Genomic DNA, 20600 nt, shown 5'->3' with positions numbered 1-20600 from the left:
CGCACCCCCAGCCCCGCTTCTGTGGTGGTGCTGATGGACCGGCCGCGCTCCGTGCCCTGTCCTGCTCCCGAGTCTGCAGAAAGACACCGAGGACTTGAAAACTCTCTACAAGATCCGACTCCTGCTTCCTTCCTCTGCCCTGGTCCTGGGTTTTTATTAGCACCCGTGGGCTCCACGGGCTTCCTTTCCGAGCAGAAAGGGTCTCTCCTGACAGACCTTTGTCGCCTAAGACTGAGGGAGAAGCTGACAGCACTCAGAAGAAATGCCAGCTCTGGACCCTCTGGTTCATCAGCCAAGCAGATCAATCCCTCGTGTATTTCCATCCCCCCCCCCCCCCAGGAAAGTTCCAGCATTCTTCCAAGAAGTGCCTCTTAAAGGAGTCTGCTCAGTAAGCGTTTGTCACGTAGCAAAGGCTGGACTTCGAGGGTCACAGTTTCCGCTTGGAGCAACGGGAACCCAGCTCTCCTATATAAACGCACGGCCCGCCCCGTGCCCTGCAGAGCCAGACTCCCCTTCCAGAAACCCGTGGCAGCTGACCGACAGGAAACATGGGTCCGTGCCGGCCAGGATGGCTCCCCGGTGTCAGTCCAGAAGGAGGAGAGGTACAGGGAAGCTCAGAGGAGACCCTTTCTGGTCACGTGGGGCTTATGTCATGGTTGTGTGTCGTAAAGTCCCTGAGGTATTTACAAACTAGGTTAGAGAATGTTGCCAGGAAGCTCTTGTGAAGGGACCGCTTGGCAGACAGCTCCTCTGGCTCAGCCCGGGCCCCGCAGGAAACCTGGGTGTGGGCTCAGGAAGCCCTCTGCGTCCAGTACAGCCCGGCCAGGCGGTGCCTGCCAGAGAGGAGCCATCCGCCTTAGGGCTGCTGGGCTGTCGGGCTGCCGGGAACCGCAGGGGTGGCCCACCTCAGAGGAAAACAATCCCCAGCCATTGCTGGGCCCTGGGCTGGTTAGATGACACAGCAAAATCCCACCCATTTTAAGCTGGACATTTCCTATTTTTGTCATCCAACCCGCCCTCCTAATTTTCCTTAACAGCAAGATTTGTGAAGTGACATTTTAGTTCACGGTGATGTGGTCAGAAAGTGGGAGGTGCCAGGGCAGGGCAGGTCACTGAGCTGGTGCTCAGGGGCCGTGTTCAGGAAGTGAGGCAGGGCTGTGGTCACCTTGTGGGAGCTGACAGCCTCGTGGGCTGTGGGTCCCCGACTGCCCGAGGAGTGGGGTCGTTCACCCTGGGGGAGGGGGCAGGACCTTTTCAGTGTGAGTCACAGAGAGACCCCCTGAACGCCAGATTCAGGAATGAGTTCTGGTGGCCAATGGAAGGCACGTGGGCCAACCCCTGTTTGCTTTGGGGACTCACCCCCAACTTCTGTCCCATCCACTAGGGGACGTCCCCATGTGCATCAGGACATTGAGCTGCAAGAGGTTAGATGCATTGGGCTTAAAAATTGCCAATGTGAAGTGACTTTTAAAAACTGCTCATTATTTGCAGAGTTTAGTATAAAGTGTTTAAAATGTGGGAAAAACAATTCCTGTGGCATGCTGAACAAAAGCCCTCCACACAGTGGAATCAGAGTTGCTTTTCTTCTCCTTGTTTTGAACAGAAGTGAGAATAAGCAAAAGGCAAAACTTGCATTTTTGTTATTTTATGATGGGGGCTGAATGAATTCTAACAACTTCAAAAAAACGTGTCGACATTATTTAACTGATTTCAAGTAACTCTGCCAAAATTGCCCTGCTGTGCGAAATGGTGCGACTTTGTGTTCAGGTACTAGATTATACTTTCCAAAGGCTACCGTGTTCCCATGTTGCTGCAGAAAAGTTAATTTTTTAAAAATGTCATGTTGGTGGAAATGTTTAGTCACAAAAAAAAACCCAACAGGACTTGCTCTATTTCCTGTTTTGCCAGAGACCTTAAATGCCTTACGCTGACAACAAATCACATTTCTGATATGGCACGGACAGGTAGAGGGCCTGACAGGTCACACAGAGGCTCAGGGTCACGCAGAGGCCCAAGGTCAGAATCTCGTTTGGGCCCAGAGGTGCCAGGAGGCAGCCTAGGCGTGTGTTCCCGTGCTCCCTCGTTCTCACGTGGACTCGGAGCCTCGAGCAGCCAGCGCAGTGGGCGGGGACGCTCAAAGTTCCAGTGTTTTCCACGCTCATCACCGCCACCAAAGAGGAGGGACATGCCAGCCAAGAGAAAATAAAATTTTCCATCATGAAAAATATTATTTTGCAGTTATTCACGAATAGAGCACGTTTATAAATAGCATGTCCCATGGATTCTGCACAGTTTGCTGGTAGATAATTACATTTTGGAACAATTTTCTGATCGCTGGAGTTGATCTTGGCCAGAGCTCCCAACTATTTCCGCGTGTTATCTGCTGACCAAATCGTTTCTAATCTCGTTTCACACACTCGCCGGTTTCCTCTCGACTGCCCGCCGCGGCCAGCGGTCTGTCCATTCACCCGCCCGGCGCTGACCTCCGGCAGGCTCGGGGCTGTGCCAGCTACTGAAAAACGAGGTCGCAGATCTTAGCTGCAATTGTGGATTTTTGCACAGGAGCCTAGAAAAAGGTGGACAGAAATAGAGTTTAGTTCTAGAAAGCTGAGTAACTTAGACATGTCCTGAGTCACACCTCCTTTGTCTGAAAAGTCAAAGGCAGGTGAGAAGTTTTTAATGTTCTCTTTAAGACGTCAAGATCCTGGGCGATGCTTCTCTGGGTTTTGAGCTAATAACAGACATGCCCCGGAAGCAGCCACTGCTCCGTGTCACGCGTGTTTTACAGTCTCCACTTTGGCACTTTGTCTCCCTGTCTCTTAGTCGGATTTGCTCTCCCCCTGCCTCCCAGAGGGAGCAGGGACACGAAAGGAGGGTTTTACTAATGGAAACATACTTTGGAAAGCGGTCTTATCCTTCCCACAGTGTCATTCCCGTGCAGGACGTAAGAGCTGGGACTGCGTGCGCCTTGGCACTAAAATGCAAGCAGAAATGGCAGTTGCTAAAACCTGTGTGCTGCTCTGGGATCCGTTCTGGCAGGGGCTCTGGGGGAGTGTGACAGTTTATTTGACCTGAAGGGAGTGGTTTCCTGGGAAGGCGGATCACTTCATCTTGTCGGAAACCATGGAAACCCCCAGGGCACCCCTGTGCCCGCAGCTCTCAGCGGAGGACAGGCTGGGAAGTGGACGTGGCGGAGACCAAGTTAGGGCCTGAAGGTGGAGGGAGACCCAGTTCAGAAGCATCACTGTTTCCAAGACCCGCGTTTGGCCTCCCTCCAGGGTGAAGCCGACGGTGACATTCTATGGTGCCGTTTCCCGTTGTGGGTGGATTTATTTAATTTTTAACGAGTGATTCACTACCCAGAGCTGTATGTTTTTCTTCTCTTGAGCTGAGGATTAAGTCATGTTTCTTTTAAGAAATTATTTTTGATATAACCTGAGCCCTGTGGTCCCCTGAGCATTTGGGACAAGGGGATGTGGTAACATCCCCAGGCTCTTACGAAGCGGCAGTGATGATGTCATCCTGTGACCCCTGAGAGAGGACGGTGCCTCAGTAAACACTCAACCATGTCTCTTTCTCTAGAGATGTTTTTGAAAATTGTTTTTCATGCTCTGACCAACCCATTGCACTTGGGAAGCCAAGTGGTAGGTCTCCCGAACGGAAACTGAGTAACATAATTTCCACACGGTGTTTGTCACTCTTCCTCCCTGTCTGCTCTGTGGACTGCAGGTGGCCTCTGTCCGCCCAGCTGGGGTCTGGTCACCCCTTCTGGCCCATTACCTTGTTCAACAGCAGCTCCAGGGGTTGTCTTGGTTACGGCAGCTCTTAGCCTGTCTCAGGCTCACTTCTGCTCCCACCCACCTCAACCCCGCTCATCCGGAGGCAGGAGGGCTGAGCCGGCCATCTGTACAGTGACCCATCCTGATGGTCCTGAGCACAGACCAGTGAGCCGGGCACATGGGCACACGTCCTCGAACCTCGTGCCCTCCACCCGGCACCAGGGACCCAGCATCGGGTCTGCACGTGCTGCCGGGAAGATGGGCTGCATGCAGAGGCCGAAAAGGTCCAGAGGGCAGGAGGTGGTACCGATCAGAGAAAAACAAAGGATGATGTGGGGGGCCGGTGGGGAGGCAGACCGCTCAGTGGAGTCAGCAGGGTGGAAGCAAGGGCACCAGGGAAGGAGCAGAGGGGCTGTCCGGCGGTCAGGAGGCCCGGCGTCCGGCCTCGCTGGCTGCGTGGCTTCAATTAAGCCGCCCGCCTCCTCAGGAGTCGCCCGCCACTTCAGAGCTCTGGAATTCTGTCTGTCCGGGATGGGGCCCCAGCAGAAACAGCAGGGTTCCAGTACAAAGCCAATAGCACTGAGAGTCGTCTGGGAATGAGGTGAGGGCCCTAGGAAGTACCAGGGGTGGCAGACGGGGTGGGGAGAAGGTGCTTTGCGACATCTGAGGCCTGGGCTCAGCTTTTTTGGGCTGGGCTTCCCTGGGGAGGAGACACCCCTCATCAGGACGCCGCTCCCTGGTTCCCCGGGCTGGGGGAGGCTCAGGAAATACTCAGCCACTCTGAGGGCCAAGCCACAGGCCTGGACCAGCAGCCTCGAGTGCTTGGTCTGCTGATGGGCCCCTGCCAGGAACCAGGTACCGAGTCCGAACTCCAAGTACCTCCTCTAGAAACTCGGGTCCCTGGTCGGAAGCCCAGGTACCAACTCCGGACATTTTGGGAATGGTACAAAAGAGGGTCTTCGTTATTCACTGGAATGTGCGAACCCCTTTCTGAAATTCCCCTTGAAGATTTGAAAAACAAACCACAGAAAAAAATGTAACTGTTTTATTTCATCCAGGCTACAATGCATCTTATGAAAATTTGTCTGGTACGTGTCTAACGGCGTGTCCACAGACAGCAGCAGATGTGAAGTCACCCCAGTCACGGGGCCTGGTGCACCCGGAGGAGCCGATGGCTGGGCTTCTAGAAACTTCTGCACTGGTCACAGATTCTGGGCCAGACGCGGCAGTGTAGGCTGCAGAAACTTAGAAAGCTAAGTCTCTGAGATCCACAGTGAAGGGCCTTTCTCAAGGATGCGGTTAAAAGAGGAGCAAATACTCACCTTGGGAAACGAGAAGCCAAATCCCAAGAACGGCTGATGAGATAGAGCTATCAGCTCAGCTGCAGAAAAGGCATATTCTCTCCAAACTCCTATTTCCTGCTTCATCCGTGATGTATATAGCGGGTGACACATGACTTGAAATCAGTGGGTGGTGACAGGCCTGCAGATGGAGCGAGGACAGTCTATTTGACTCGGCTCCCTGTCTGCCTGCCTGTGACATGCGGGGGCGTGTCAGCTCCCAGGAGAACAGCGCTTGTCCCCATTGTCTTTGGGTCCCCAGGGGCCTCTGCGCCCAGGCCTCAGGACGCCAGTGTGGCTGAGCGAAGGGTGAATGGACTGGTGGGAGGGTGGGGGAAGCAGGAGAAGGCCGTGAGCGGGTGAGAGTGGTATCTAGCACCTGAGGCAGCACTTAGCACCACCTGGGCCACCTACAGAAGAGTCTGCTTCTCTCGTTGAAAAAAGCAGGGACAAAAGCTTTGTCTTTTCTTCTGTGGTCTCTCTCCAGACCTACCATGGTGGGGTTTTTAACCTTCTATTTAATGTCGTGCCCAGGGCCCCTCCCTGGGGCCCAGGGCCCCTCACTCTCAGACAGTGAAGCCCCGTAGATGCCGGGACGCCACCCTGTAGGTGGACTGTGCTGCCAGGGACCCCCAAGAAGTGGAGAGCTTCCTGGGAGACCCCGCCCTGGGAGGCGGCAGGAGGCAGCGCCAGGTGTCAGCCCAGCTCCAAGCCACCCCCCATGGGACACTGGGCCATTGTCCCATCGTTCTGTGCTTGCAGAACAGAAACTCAGAGGAACCTCTCTCAGGACGGTGGCTGCAGAGCTTGGGGCCCACGCGCTGAGCTCACACCCTGGAAGCCCTCCTTGGCCTGAGGAATGGCGGTCCTCACACTGGACCGTCTCTGTGGTTTTGCGATAAGGGACTTCTTTTCCATAGGAACGTGATCCCATCTGAGCGAGAGCTTTAATGCCCCCTGGTGCCATCATTACTGTGTAGAAAGGTCTTCTGTCCTTTTTATTTAGAGCGGCCGTATTTACCCACTCCTGGCTCACCAGAACGTGGGCCTGGGTCGCAGGCTTGGTCACCACTTGGGGTGCATTCGAGAGACAGCTGATCAAAGTTTCTCCCTCATATCACTGTTCCTCTCCCTCTCTTCTCCCCCTCCCTCCCCACCGCCGGTCTAAAAATAAATAAATAAATAAATTCTTTAAAAAAAAAAAGTGTCCCATCTCCAGACACGAAACTTCAATGCTAGTAGGTGGCATGAGTGGGTGGGCATAGCCCTGAGCTTTTGGGCTGCCATCTGAATGGGGTGGAGCCGTTTCTCTCCCTTCTGAAGGGCAGGAGGTCAGTCCGAGTTGGCCACCTCCAGGAAGGCAGGGCGTGAGCAAGGGCGTGGGCGTGGTCTCCAGGGGACCAAGTCCAAACGCCTGGCTTGCCCTCGGTGCACTGCCTGACAACCAATAAGTCACGTCCCTGCCAGAGCCTCTGCCTCTGTTTAAAGGACTTAGCTGGGCCCCAGAGGCCCCTAAGTCCTCAGGGTCCTTGGGTCCAGACAACAGCACAGAGTTCCCAGGTTGGTCCTTCCCCGATGGCCCCGAGCCCGCTGGCGGGTTTGGAACTGGACTGTCTCCAGGTCTTTCTGTGGTTTCACAGATAGCTTCGTGCAGTAGATGGTTATAAACACCTGTGTGAAAACCTGGTTTTGCAGTGAGGCTGCAAGAGTTGATTCCTTCTCCTGGATGGCGTAACGGGACGCCTAAGCAAGCATTGCTGGGAGCGGCGGCGAATTTGCTGAGCATTGAAGGAAAAGTGTCAGGTCAGGAGCCTAACTGTTCTTCCGGCCTCGTTTAGCACTCGGGCTGTGTTTACACTCGCGCCACACCCGCTGGAGAGTCCCAGGCCCCCTTGAACTGAGTGGATTTGACCCCTGTTTCCAAAACTTCTAAAACAAGGTGCTTTCTTTGCGAGTTCGGCAAGCCGCCCACTCCACCTGCCCTGTCCCAGCAGCCTGGATGCTGAAGAAATCTAGTTTCTCCGGGAAAGCCCATCACGGGCATCAGGTTGCCAGGACCGGGTGTGCACACTGTTCATCCCAGGGTGCTGTCTGTTACCTCCTATGTTTTTCCCAGTGCGGATGTGGAGCGGTGGGTGACATCTGACTGTTTGGAAGGGAGACACTCTCCCACGAGGACGTGCAGTGGCGCGAGCTTCTGTTGCTTGGCAACGGATAACTTCACCTACGTTCCACCAAAGGCAGTTCGATGGGCTACCAACACCCATTTGTGTGACAGGACACAAAGGGGAAGAATCTCAAAACCTGCCCTGTTAAAATCGTTCCTTCCACAACGGAAAACTGAGAGAGGATTTGGGTCAGGGCCGGCTTCGTGGGGCACGCCAGCGGGCGTGGTGCCCTGACTTGCTCCGCAGCCTACCAACTCTGGGTCATTACTTGTCCCATGACTCAGGACCCTAACCTTGCAGTCTCCAGCCTAAGGGTCTCCTTCAGCGTGTATGCCTGTGGCATCCCGTTTTCTAGCTGTGGCACCTGAGTCTGGAGCCCAGGCCAGTGGGTTCCCATCCATCCTCCCTCTGGCTCATCCCACGTCAGCAGCTGAGCCCTGAAACGCTTCTTCGAGGGGGCGGGGTTGCAGACAAAAACAGAGGCAGCCCCGGCCACGTGCCCGTAGGCTCTGTGCTGGCAGGAATGGGGCTGGTGGGCCCTGCCTCGGGGATCCTGTGAATGTCACAGCCCTTGTTTCTGGAGGACGTGGGTGTCGTAAGAAGTATGTCTATTCATCACGGCAGCCCTGGTGTCTGAGGCCCCCACGGCATTCCTTCCTCTGTAGAGAAAGTTCTCCTTCTGTTGCTAAAACAACAAACCTCATCTTTGAGCCTGGTCAGTCCTCATAGTGTTGTAGCAAAAAAAAGAAAGAAAGAAAAAGGAAAACAAAAAAAGAAAGCAAAGGCCAAATATGGGGACAGAGAGACCAGAGTGTAGAGACCTCATGCCTCAAGTTCAGGTTAACTCAATGACTTTGGGCCAAACTTGGATTTAACATTTTCCTTGAAGGTTGGCATAAAGTAAATTACCCTCCTGTTCCAAATGGCGGCCTCTGAAGTTCAACCCAAGTGACCAGTCCCTTTCTGGTGGACACCGTCTTACCAGGAGGCCCAGCCCAGCCAGCTCTATAGACCGTTCATGGTTAAGAGCCGAGGCCTGCCGCCTCCTGGCCCTGAGTGTGCACGTCAGCGCGAGTGTGTTCGGACAGCAGAGCCGTGGGGCCCTCTGCTCCAACAGGAGGCTCCTGCCTTCCACTTCTAGGTGTCTTGTCCCACCTCCGATGCCAGCGGTTAAGCGCAGGCACTGTCCCACCACCGGGCTTCAAGGGCTCAGACCTCAGAGCACCAGCATCGGAGGTCAGGGCGAGTTCGGCGCTTGAAAAGTCCAACCCTTAGCAAACCAGGGCTTGAAGACTAGAAAGTCCCAATTTATAGTATCTGTCTGTCTGGGTTTTTTAAGCCAGACTCCGACTCCCCACGTTAGAGACCTCAGGAATCGGTGTGTGTGTCTGTGTGTGTGCGCACTACTTACCAACAGAAAGCAAGACAGGAGAACTGAACTGTTGCTTCAGACAGGAGGATCAGTTCATGTGAGTGCCCAACAATTAAGATGTTTAGTTCCTCATTTGTAGTCATACGACTTTTGGGTTTTGTGAAAAACATTTCTCAAGGCCCAGGACCGAGAAACCTCCCCTTAAATGAATGAAGGGAAATAAGCGAAGGTATTCTGAGATGCCTGTTCTCGTTTTAAATCCCCCTGCACGCTCACGCTGTCCCACACGATGCACCCTCTCTGGCCGACCGTCACCGCTGGGAGATGGAGCTAGGAGTTCGCTAAGTTTGGCACGGCCTGCTGTTTGTTTTCTGGAAACAAACGGTTCGATGCAAGCGAGCACTGTGGCTGCGGTGGGACCCGGTTGAACACACAGCAGCCATGCTGGAGCATCGCCATGGCAACCAGCGGAAATAATGGCCCCCTTTGGGAATAAGCGGGATCACAAATCCTGTTGCAGGCGGGCGCGGTGGCTGTCTGCAGCAGAGACGGTTTTTAGTGATTGTTTCTGAGATTCCTCGTCCGCAGGACGTGAAGGAGAAGCGGCACTTTCAGATAATATATGGATGTGCAGACCACTGGCGGGATCACCTAAGTCACCGAGGAAGGGAAGCCGATGACAGGAGAAGCTGATGATGACCTACTGCGGGTGGACACCGGGTCTGGGAGACTGCTCAGAGGCCGTCAGCGGTCCCACCTCCCAGGAGGCGTTGCCAGGCTGTTGCGGGAGTGTCCTTCATCCGAGGCAGAAATAATGGGGAAGTAAGTGCCCTGAGAGCCCCAGAGCTCAGTGCTTGGCACAGAGAAAGTGCTCAGTGAACCGCAGTTCAGATGCTCAGGGCAACATGACAGAGGAGCCTGGGGCTGGCCCTGGGGACGGTCATGGTATTGAACAAGCACTCGGAAAGGAAGGCGGTGCAGCCAGCGTGCTGCAGACACGGTGGGCTGCCTGGTGCCTGTGTGCCGGCGCTCCTTCTGAAAGACCGAGGCCACGGGCAGCTGTCTGCGCTCCGTGGGGACACCCGCACCACTCACCACGTGCACTGGCATGGGAACTTCTTATACAACTGCCACATTGCCGGGATGTGGTTCAGCCCACAGAATGTGAAAGACAGAAGCTGTCAGAGACCTTCCGCTTCGTCGCCAGGAGAAGGAGAATTTGGTGAGAGCAGGCAGCCATGGAGCACCAGTTTTTGGGTAACAGACTCGAGCCTAAAACTTGAGCGTGCATTTCCCTTTTTATTTTAGGAAGCGCTGTCAAAAAACAAACAAAAAAAAAACCCCAGAGATATTTTTTGATGTGAGATGTTCCCTCTGCAAAGCAGCATCATGCCAGAAATAGAATTGTTCTTTCTGCCAAGTAGAAAGTGCTAGAATAAAAGAATTTTATCTTTAAACCCCATTTGGGGACAGGCGCTAATAATAGATGTCCTTCACATTTTTTTTTTCAATTTAGGTTGCGTTTCCATTCAGCTTTGCTTGAAAGCACCCTTTAGAAAGCATAACATTAGCAGTCACTTATATTTGAAGACGGAACCCAGAGTGTGGGGCAGTCGGGGTTGGGGCTGCCCTTGTGGGCACTGGGTGGGTTCCCTTCCTGTATTCCTCCTTTCTGGGCGAGGGGCACCCAGCTCTGATTGCCCCACCGGGATGCCGACTGCCGCAGCCAGGCACCTGCACGCGTCTCCCAGGATTTCATGCCTCCTTTCTCCCTGATTTATTTGAAACTTAATGTCGCTCCACCTCCACGAATCATAAATTTATTTCCAAGTACGTGTTTCAGCTGGAGAGGAGCGATCTCTTCTGTTGCTTTCTCCTGCTGGGTGCTTGGCTCTGGTGTGTAATGGCATCGCATGGGGACCGACAGCTGCTAGTCTGGGGAGCAGGGTCACCCGGCAAGTGGCCGCGTAAATAATGCATTGCCTTTCACCGCGGTGGCTGACTTGGAAATGTCCGTAGTATCAGCCCGCGAGTCTCCCGTGCTGCGGACATGGTTTGGAGCGAGTTGGTCCCCTAGGGCTCCCGGAAAGCAGTTCTCTGTAAGTACCCACGGATGCGGAATGCAGACGGGAAGGGGGCTCTCTGAAATGTTCCTGCTGCCTCTGGTTTAGGTTGTGAGAAAACTGCATTTTCCAACAGCTTTTAAAATTGGGTATCCAACGTTGCTCCTCCCCGAGAATTCAGGGATGTCACGGCAGACCGGTTCTTTGTCAAGTTTGCGTGTGAGCTCACACTGCCATTTGGGGAACATCCATGTGGCGGGCTAGTGGTTTTGTACCAACGGCTGCTGCTGGCTGGATGTCTCCCTAACCAGTACATTGCTGTTTAATCCATACACACTTTCTCTTTCACTTAGAATGCAGCGAGTCAACGTTCTTGAATCAGAGAGAACATGCTCAAATGTGGGGCATGCCTCTTTCGACTAAGCTGAAAATTATAAAGGCATTTTAGGAAACATTTGACATGCAAGCTGACTAAGCAGGCATTTCAAACACCACACCAGCAACCTGGAGGAGGAGATCTTCTTTCTTCTTTCTTTCTTCAGCGTGCTGCTGTGGTCGGAGGCTGAGCCACGCGGGCCAGCCTGCGTTCTCCCAGAGAATGTGTTTGATGATGCTCTCGTCACTTTTCACTGGCTGACGCTGCTATGTGGGTAAACTCAGGATCAGCGAATGCACCTATTAATTATTTGGGGGGCCTGTGGTGAGAAAAGTGAGAGCTTGCATCGGAGAGGTGGCTCGCTGAGCCCGTGCACCCAGCATGTCTGTCTTTCCCCGAAAGCGGAGGGCCCTGCGAGCTGTCTGCTCCAGGACGCCGCTCACCCCAGCGTTCCCACCAGGTTCCCCCAGCTCACTTGGGTCACTGTCCCCACAGGCTCAGCAGTGTCAAATCACGTCCTCGCTCAGGCGGTGACGGTGCCCGGGGACAGGAAGCTGCCATGCCACACTCGCTTCTCCTCACTCCGAGCCCAGCTGGAAGGGGCGATGTGCACTGGGCCCCACAGGACACCCCGAGTGGGAGCCGGAGTCCACTTTAAGTGTTTGCTCTGCCGCGTTTTCACTAAGAGACGGCATTCGTGTTAGGTAGCGACTTCCCGTGAGGAAGAAGACCTTCAGAGCCTTTTGCCTGGGATGTGAAAGGGCTTCCACTGCCTTCCAGTGAACCGCGTGCCCCACTGTTCTCTGTTAAAGGGAGGTGTGTGTGTGCTGCGTGTGCCCCGTGTGCTCTGTGGGCACGGTGTGTGTGAGTACCAGGTGTGCCCTGTGTGTGCCCTGCACGTGCACAGAAGGAAGTGAGCGGCTGCTGCTGTGGAGTCGGGCCCCCGAGGAGCCCTGGGTTTACGCTGTGCTCTCTCCCCCTGGCGGCCTGGCCTGGGGGCCTGGGCGGCTGGAGAAAGGGCCCTGGAGGCAGAACCCGAGCTTCCGGTGTGCAGTGGTAGCCCAGCCCCGCAGACGGAAGTGGGGCACTTTGCTAGAGCTCCCCCCTCCAATGGGATTCGAGCCCTCCCACGGCCGGTCCTTCTGTTTCTTTGCACGGGGGTCGCTGTGCCCCAGGCAGGCCCCAGCCTGGTCCCACTCCCCTGAGGAACCGCCATCATCACGGAGGCACAGGGAGGCCGGTGCCTCCTGCTTCCTGCCCCTGGGCCCTCCCAGGAGGGCTGCGAGGCCCTGGGGTGACAGTGAGGGAGATTCTGTCGAACGAGGACACCCAAGAGGCTGTGTTCCTAGAGCAAAATGAGGCAGCTCGATGTTCATCTGTAATGAGGAGTTATATTTGAGAACAGATTACCACGCCTGAAGGGTTGGAGAGATTATGGTCTCTCCTGGTTTCTCCTCTTTCCAGCCCCACAAATAATTCCCCCACCCTCTTTGCAGAAAGAAGCAGGTTTCCCTCTAGTCTGATATTTGCGGGCTGGGAGGGAGTCCAGGCCGTGCACCCGGCAGCCACTGTCCAGCCACCTCCTCCAGAATGCAGAGCAGGTGTGTCTGCTGAGAAGTACACCTGTTCCTGGACTGTGCCCTGCTTGTTTGTTTGGGGTGAGACCCTGCAGTGCTGTGGGGAAGCTGGGGAGAGCCCCTCCCAGGGGCTGGGCCGTGACAGTGTTGCCAGGGAGTTAGGGTTAGGGAGGCCACCAGAGCGCTCCCAAGGGAACGCCGGGTGAGAGGGTGCTCTTCGGGAGAAACTGGGATCAGGGACCCCTCTCTAAGTTCCAGGGTCCCAGCGATGGGAAGCTGCGCTGTGGGGGATCGAGACAGCGGCTGGGTCGGCAGGTCGGTGCCGGGGGACCCCAGGCGTGCAGGAGGCCATGCCTGTGTCTGCTCACCATTGTCCCCCCGGCTCCCGGCACCCCACGCGGCTCATAGCAGGAGCTCACTTCCCTCCTGAATGAGGGGGGCGTGAACCAGTGGATGGTGTGGCATCAATTCGTTTGCGATATGTGTGGACAGGATGTCTTACGTATGGTGACTTGTCTTATCTACAAGCACGTGTACAGAGCTACGTAGTTTGGGGCATTGAAAAGTGGCGGGGGCTTTGGATCAGACACCGGGTTCAAATCCTGACCTGTCACTTCCTCGCTGTGAGACCTCGGGAGGTGGCGGAGGGACCGAGATGAGATGCTTTTTGTGAAGCCCAGGCCCCAGACAGTGTGGCTTCATTGTTCTCGTTACTTCTTCCTCTGTGGTCTCCTCATCCCAGGAGAGAGCAGTCGTTTGGGTTTCTTTGGGAAACAATTTTACAAAATCAGTCATCCTCTGGGAAAACAAATTTCCCAAACGTTTTCTGATGCGTTAAGAAAGGCACCGTCGATGTTCAGGCGTGCTGTCAGGTTTGTATTTTAAGACTATCCTCTGTTACCTTCAGCCCGATAATGATGTAAACAAAAAGAGCACACTAACGTCACCGAGCGGCTTTTAAGCATAAAATAATCTTGCAGAGCTGGGAAATGGCAAGTACATTGTCCCCCGTCCGCTTGTGGCCCGAGGTGCCGGAAGGCTGCCGGTGATTTAAAGTCTGAGCAGAGAGATGAGGCCCAGCGTAGCTAGTCCCCGTGTTGCTGGGCAGCTTCTCCCAGTGAGTGTGGTGTGCAGTGCACGCTCACTAATTTAGCACAATGCAGCCCACAGAGCCTAGGACTGGGGTTTAATCAAGTAAATTATCACCTCAAAAGGGGGAGAGGTGTAGACACTGGAAGCCTGCATACGGGCCCGCATGCCTGCTAGAACATTCCATCTATAGCCATTTCCAACACCCCACCATCCCCATGCCAGAGCGTCTGCCTGCTCCACCAGAGAAAACTATGTCACCTGCCGAGCTGTGTGACTCTGGCAAGTTACTCAATGTGCCTGTGCCTCAGTTTCCCCATCTGTGCAGTGAGGATGATGATGGCCCCAACCTCTTGCCGTCGTGGGGATTTAATGAGTGCTTAGCAGCAAGTACACGGTGCTGAGGATGCAGCCTCCAACCAGTGCTTTTCATCAGCCCAAAAGGAACCCCCAGGCCCAAGAGGCAGTAAACCCCCATTTCTGCCGATGCCAAGCTCCTGGCAGCCACTAATCTGCTTCCCGTCTCTGGACTTACACAGTCTGGATATTCCACATCCGTGAATGCAGACGCCCGTGGACGTTGTCTGGCGTCTGTCACTGAGCAGGGTGTTGGCGGGTAGTCCAGCTGGGGCCTGTGTCTCTCCCTGGGTCGACCCTTCATTCTTTTCCAAAGCTGAACACTGTCCCGCCGTGTGAATGGACCCCCCTTTCATAGTTTATCCGTTCACCAGCTGGTGGACATTCCCATGGTCTTCTGCCTTTTGGCGCGTGTGAATAGGGCTGCTGTGAACATCCATGTACCGGTGTGTGGGGGCACACCCGATTTCAGTCCTTTTGGGCGGAGACCTGAGAGCGGAGCTACTGGGTGACATAGTGATTGTGTTCAGCTCTTTGAGGAACTGCCAAACTTCTCTACAGCGGCCACACCATTGACGTTCCCACCAGCAGTCCTTCCACATCCTCCCTGACAATTGTTACTTTCTGTTTTTTAAAAAGTATGGCCCTGGCTGGTGTGGCTCAGTTGGTTGGAGTCCCACAAACTGAGGGGTTGCAGGTTCGATTCCCAGTCAGGGCACATGCCTGAGTTGTGGGTTCGGTCCCTGGTCCGGTCATGTACGGGAGGCACCCAGCTGATCCTTCTCTCGCACATCAATGTTTCTCTCTCTCCCTCTCTTCTTCCTCTCTCTCTAAACTCAATGAGCATGTCGTCAGGTGAGGACTCAGAAAAATTACAGCCATCCTCGTGGGCATGAAGTGGTATGTTACTGTGGTTTCGGTTTGCATTTTCCTAGTGATTAGTGATGCCGAGCCTCTTTTCGTGTGCCCGTTGGCCGTCTCTATGGCTTCTTTGGAGAAATGTCTACTCGGGTCCTTCGCCCATTTTAAATGGGTTATTTATCTTTCTGTTGCTGAGTTGTCAGAGTGCTTTACGTATTCTGGGTGCTAGATCCTTATCAGACATATGATTTCCAAACATTTTTCCCATTCCGTATGTTGTCTTTCTTCTTAATTTTTTGTTGCATTTACTGGGGTGACATTGGCTAATAAAACCATACAAGGGTCACGTGCACCAGCCTGTAACATGTCATCTGCACACTGCATCATGTATGTATTCAGCTCCCAAAGCCAAGTCTCCCTTCACCACCGTTTATCCCCGTTTACCCTGTCCTACCTCCCCCACCTCCTTCCCTCTGTAATCACCACTCTGCTGTCCATGGCTCTGTTTTTTTCTTCTTAATCTCTTTGCCTTTTTCATCTAGCCCCCTTCCCTCTGACGCTGTCAGTTTGTTCTCTGCATCTATGAGTGTTTCCATTTTGTCTGTTAGTTTATTTTGTTCATTAGATTCCACGTGTAAGTGAAATCATATGGTGTTTGTCTTTCTCCGACTGGCTTATTTCACTTAGCATAACATTCTCCAGGTCCATCCACGCTGTCACAAGGGGTAAGATTTCCTTCTTTTTTACAGCGAGTAGTATTCCATTGTGTAAATGTACTGCAGCTTTTTTTTATCCACTCATCTATTGGTGGGCACTTGGGCTGCTTCCAGATCTTGGAGGTTGTAAATAATGCTGCAATGAACATAGGGGTGCTTATATTCTTTCAAATTAGTGTTTTGGGTCTCTTCAGATGTATTCCCAGAAGTAGAATTGCTGAGACATAAAACATTTCCATTTTTAACTTTTTGAGGAAATTCCATTCTGTTTTCCACAGAGGCTGAACCAGTCTGCATTCCCAACAACAGTGCACAAGGGTCTGTTTCTCCACATCCTCACCAACATTTGTTGTTTGTTGATTTCTTGATAATGGCCATTCTGACAGGTGTGAGGTGATATCTTATTGTGGGTTGTTTTTTTAAAGATTTTATTTATTTATTTTTAGAGAGAGAAGGAAGGAGGTAGAAAGAGAGGGAAAGAAACATCAGCATGTGGTTGCCTCTCATGCACCCCCTACTGGGGACCTGGCCTGCAACCCAGGCATATGCCCTGACTGGGAATTGAACCAGCAGCCCTTTGGTTCACAGGCCAGTGCTCAATCCACTGAGCCACACTAGCCAGGGCTCATTGTGGTTTTAATTTGCATCTCTCTGATGATTAGTGATGTTGAGCATCTTTTCATGTCTATTGACCATCTGTGTGTCCTATTTGGAGAAGCGTCTATTCAGGCCCTTTGCCCATTTTTAATTGGGTTGTTTGTTTTCTTGGTGTTGAGTTGTCTAGGTTCTTTATAATTTGGGGTACAATATTCATAAATCAATAAATGTGATACATTACATAAGCAAAATGAAGGATAAAAATACATGATCATGTCAATAAATGCAGAAAAAGCATTTGATAAAATCCAGCATCCATTTATGATAAAAACTCACAGCATAGTGGAAATATAGGGAAAATACCTCAACCTAATAAAGGCCACCTATGACAAGCCTACAGCCAACATCATACTCAATGGGCAAAAACTGAAAGCATTTCCCTTAAGGTCAGTAACAAGACAGGGATGTCCACTTTCACCATTCTTATTCGATGTGGTATTGGAAGTCCTAGCCACAGCAATCAGACAAGAAGAAATAAAAGGCATCCAAATTGGAAAGGAGGAAGTAAAACTGTCATTATTTGCAGATGGCATGGTACTGTATATACAAAACCTGAAGACTCCACCAAAAAGCCTACTAAACTGATAAATGAATTCAGAAAAATAGCAGGATAAAATTAATATTCATAAATGTGTAGCATTTTTTACACCAATAGTAAACGATCACAAAGAAAAACTAAGAAACAAAAATAAATAAGGTACCTGGGAATAAATTTAACTGAGGATGTAAAAGACCTGTACATGGAAAATTTTGAGACATTGAAGAAAGAAATTGGGGAAGATACAAATGAGTGGAAGCATATACCGTCTTCATGGATAGGAAGAAGTAACATCATTAAAATGTCCATACTACCTAAAACAATCTACAGATTCAACACAATTCCTATTAAAATATCAATGGCATATCTCATAGAACTAGCACAAATATTCCAAAAACCTACATGGAACCACAGAAGACCCTGAACAGCCTCATCAATCTTAAATAAGAAGAACAAGGTTTGAGAAATCATTCTACCTGGTATCAAACTATACTACAAGGCCATAGTAATCAAAATAGTGTGGCACTGGCATAAAAATAGGCATATAGATCAATGGAACAGAACAGAGATCCCAGAAATAAACCCATACCTTTATGGTCAATTAATATTTGACAAGAGAAGCAAGAACAAACAAAGGGATAAAGACAGTCTATTCAATAAATGGTGTTGGGGAAATTGGACAGATACATGCAAAAAAATGAAACTAGACCACCTTCTTACACCATATACAAGAATAAACTCAAAATGTATTAAAGACTTAAATGTGAGTCACAAAACCATAAAACTCCTAGAAGAAAACCAGCGGTAAAATCTCAGGCATCTCTCGTAGCAATATTTTTTCTGATATATCTCCTCGGACAAGGGAAATGAAAGAAAAAAGTAACAACTGGGACTACATCAAACTAAAAAGCTTCCTGACAGCCCAGGAAACCATTAACAGAATGAAAAGACAAACCCACTGAATTGGAGAGCATGGAACCATCTTTCTGCTTTCTTGATGGAGTCCTTTGATGCCCAAAAGTCCTTCAGTTTTGGGTGGAAACTGAGCAACAATGAAGCGAGCAAGTCCTTCCTTCTTCATTTCTCAGTCTTTCTTACACTCAGAGAGAGACACTCAGCTTGGATCTGGGGGTGTCCAATCCGTGGCCCACAGGCCGCATGCAGCCCAGGATGGCTGTGAATGAGGCCCAACACAAAATCGTACATTTACTTAAAACATTAAGAGATTCTTTTTGTGATTAAGTGTCGCAATGTATTTAATGTGTGGCCCAAGACAACTCTTTTCCCGTTGTGGCCCAGAGATGCCAAAAAGTTGGACACCCCTGCTAGGGTGTCTTTATCATCTCCATACCATTGCTGATCTGCCTCTTTGAGAGAAAGAGTGCTGGCTGTAGCCAAGAGCCCTACACAGGGCCAGCATCTAGCAAGAATTTCAAAGCTCATTTTCCCCATCTTCCCTGAGTTGATTGTCAAGGTCATCTCTCTGGGAGGCTAGTGATGCTGGTTTTCCCATTTATGCTGGTGATGAAGAGTTTCCTTTCCAATACGTGTGCTTGATTGTTTTAGAAAAATGAGTGAATGATGTATCAAAGCTTGTGAAGGTGGTAGGAAAATGCTGGAGTGTGGGAGCTGTTGCTGGAGCAGGTGACAGATGAGGTGTGTGTGAGGACCACCTATCTGGTGGGGGGGGCAGACGGGAGGTGCTGGGCAGGCGAGCCATGTCAGAGCGATCAGGCCGCCGTTCGTGGGTCCTGGGTGTGTCCCAGGTGTCCTACTAGGCACAGCTCCATGAGGAACAGAAGGTCTTGAGCTTTGGGGGGGAAGAGACAGAGAGAGTGAAAGGTGACCGAGAGAAGAATGGGGCAGGACTTGGTGACTGATAGATGGGCAGCCAGGGAACTAGAGGCGTTTCAGCCCGGAATCTATGCTAATTTCCTGTGGCTGCTGTAAGACGTTAGCACAAACTTGGTGGCTTAAAACAAGTGGATTTGTTCTCTCACCGTGTGGAGGCTGGACGTCCGAAACCCAGGTATCAGCAGGGCTGTGGGGGGCCCCTTCCTCACCTGTCCTAGTTTCTACAGCCCCTGGCAGTCCCCGGCACTCCGTCGTTTGTGGCTGTACCACTGCAGTGTCGGCCTCCGCCTTCACCTGGCGTTTTAGAAAAACTCCAGTCCTCCCTTCCTCCTATATGTCTCCTTTACTTTTCCATAGGACGCTTCATGCCTGACACTTCTGCTCACTGATTGTGTGGGTGTTTCCTCCCACAAAGCAATTCTCTGCGACACCAGCCGGGTGTCCTACACGTTAACTCAATTCTGACACTGTGTCCCTGGAGTTGGCACCAGACCCCAAAGTGAAGGTCTCAGTCCCACAAGACTGCCCCCCACCCCACTTCAGATGCCAGTCCCAGGTCCAGGTTGTCCCCCGTGCTTCTGGCCGACTGGCTGTGAATCTGAGGTTCCTATGACCCCTCCTCGGGTTCCATTCATTTGCTAGAGTGGCTCACAGCACCCACAAAAAGAGCTTTTGTCCCCGTGGAGTTGGGGGTGTATCACCTTCCTGGTTCGTGTGTGGGTTCACCCAATCTGGAGGCTCCTAGGACCCCATACTTTGGGGATGTTATGGAGGACTTACCACGTAGTCATGAATGGTCGTTAACTGTCAAGAGAACGGGGGGGGGGGGGGGGGGGCGGGGCTGAAAATTCCAAGCTTCTAATCATGGGCTGGTCTTCCCGGTGATCCTGGAGTGCACCCAAAGTCACCTCATTGGAACAAAAGAACACTCCTTTCACCCAGCACCTTACAAGGGTTTCAGGAGCCCTGTGTCAGGAGCCCGGGTCAGAGGTCAAATGTGGGAACAAAAGGTGCTTCTGGTGCTCTTATCACTCAGGAAATTCCAGGAGTTTTAGGTGCTCTGTGCCACACACGGGAAGCAGACCAAACCCGTGTTTCTGGTTATAAATCACAGTATCACACACGGCGGTTTTTCCCATGTGTCTCTCTGTGCCTCCTCCTCTTTTAGGGACACCAGTCCTTAGATTTGGGAACAACCTGAGTCCATTATGACCTTGTGTTCACTAACTGCGCCTGTAAGGACCCCGTGTGCAGGTAGGTCCCATTCTGAGGTTCCAGGCGGACATGAGTTTGGGGCAGTGCGGTCCAACCGGCACGGCATCTGTCACGGGTTGGCCGTTGGTCCTTTTCCACGGAGGGCCTTGGGGATAGTAACAATAGTCGATACTATTGGGTTTCCTGGGACTAAGCCTCATCTCTCCACCTTCTCTCTGGAGTTCCAGCCTCAGCGGGGTTCTGTGTCCCCAGGGTCCCTGCTCATGATTTCACAGACCGAGGAGGAAGCTGATTCAAAGGTTGAATCAGAGCATCAGGATTCTACCCATAATTAACTTCTGGTGGCTCTTAGGTACTCAACGGCCCTTGAGTCGAAAATCATTGCTGAATTGAAGTCTGTTTCCTCCCGCGTGGGCCAAGCAGAAATCAGGAGGTTTCTAGTCTTTCGAGCTTGCCCGTGGTGAGTGCAGACTCTGCTTCACCGGAAACTTCCCTGCATGGAGTCAGGACACGCGCGACCTCTGCCAGACCTGGGCTGCAGCAGGGAGGAGGTCAGCGGGCACGCGGGGAAGAAAGGCCCAGCACGGACAGTGAGGGGCCTTCCTGGGCCCCGGGCCTGTGTCAAGTACCATGAAAGA

The 20600-nt window shown here is 52.1% G+C and overlaps 1 protein-coding gene across 6 annotated transcripts in view; it reads left to right on the top strand.

Annotated features, from left to right (window-relative positions):
* The window catches only part of PTPRE (protein tyrosine phosphatase receptor type E), a 116567-nt gene that overhangs the window by 52014 nt on the left and 43953 nt on the right, over positions 1–20600 (top strand). The window contains exon 4 of one of the 6 annotated variants that reach the window (XM_053922468.1): positions 19916–20001. The exons of 2 other annotated variants lie outside the window; for them this stretch is intronic. Coding sequence is in view for 2 of the 4 variants with exons in the window: in XM_053922466.2 (XP_053778441.1) it covers positions 9565–9881 (317 nt within the window). In the remaining 2 variants the exon portion in view is untranslated. Of the gene's footprint in view, positions 1–9433; positions 9882–10737; positions 10759–19915; positions 20002–20600 lie in introns of those variants that run through there. 3 more of the 6 variants (XM_053922466.2, XM_053922465.2, XM_053922470.1) reach the window with 3 other exon arrangements.

This window comes from Desmodus rotundus, chromosome 4, assembly GCF_022682495.2.
Source record: "Desmodus rotundus isolate HL8 chromosome 4, HLdesRot8A.1, whole genome shotgun sequence".
Taxonomy (NCBI): Eukaryota; Metazoa; Chordata; class Mammalia; order Chiroptera; family Phyllostomidae; genus Desmodus; species Desmodus rotundus.
Note: the sequence above shows the minus strand (reverse complement) of the source record. Positions and strands in the feature narration are given on the sequence as shown.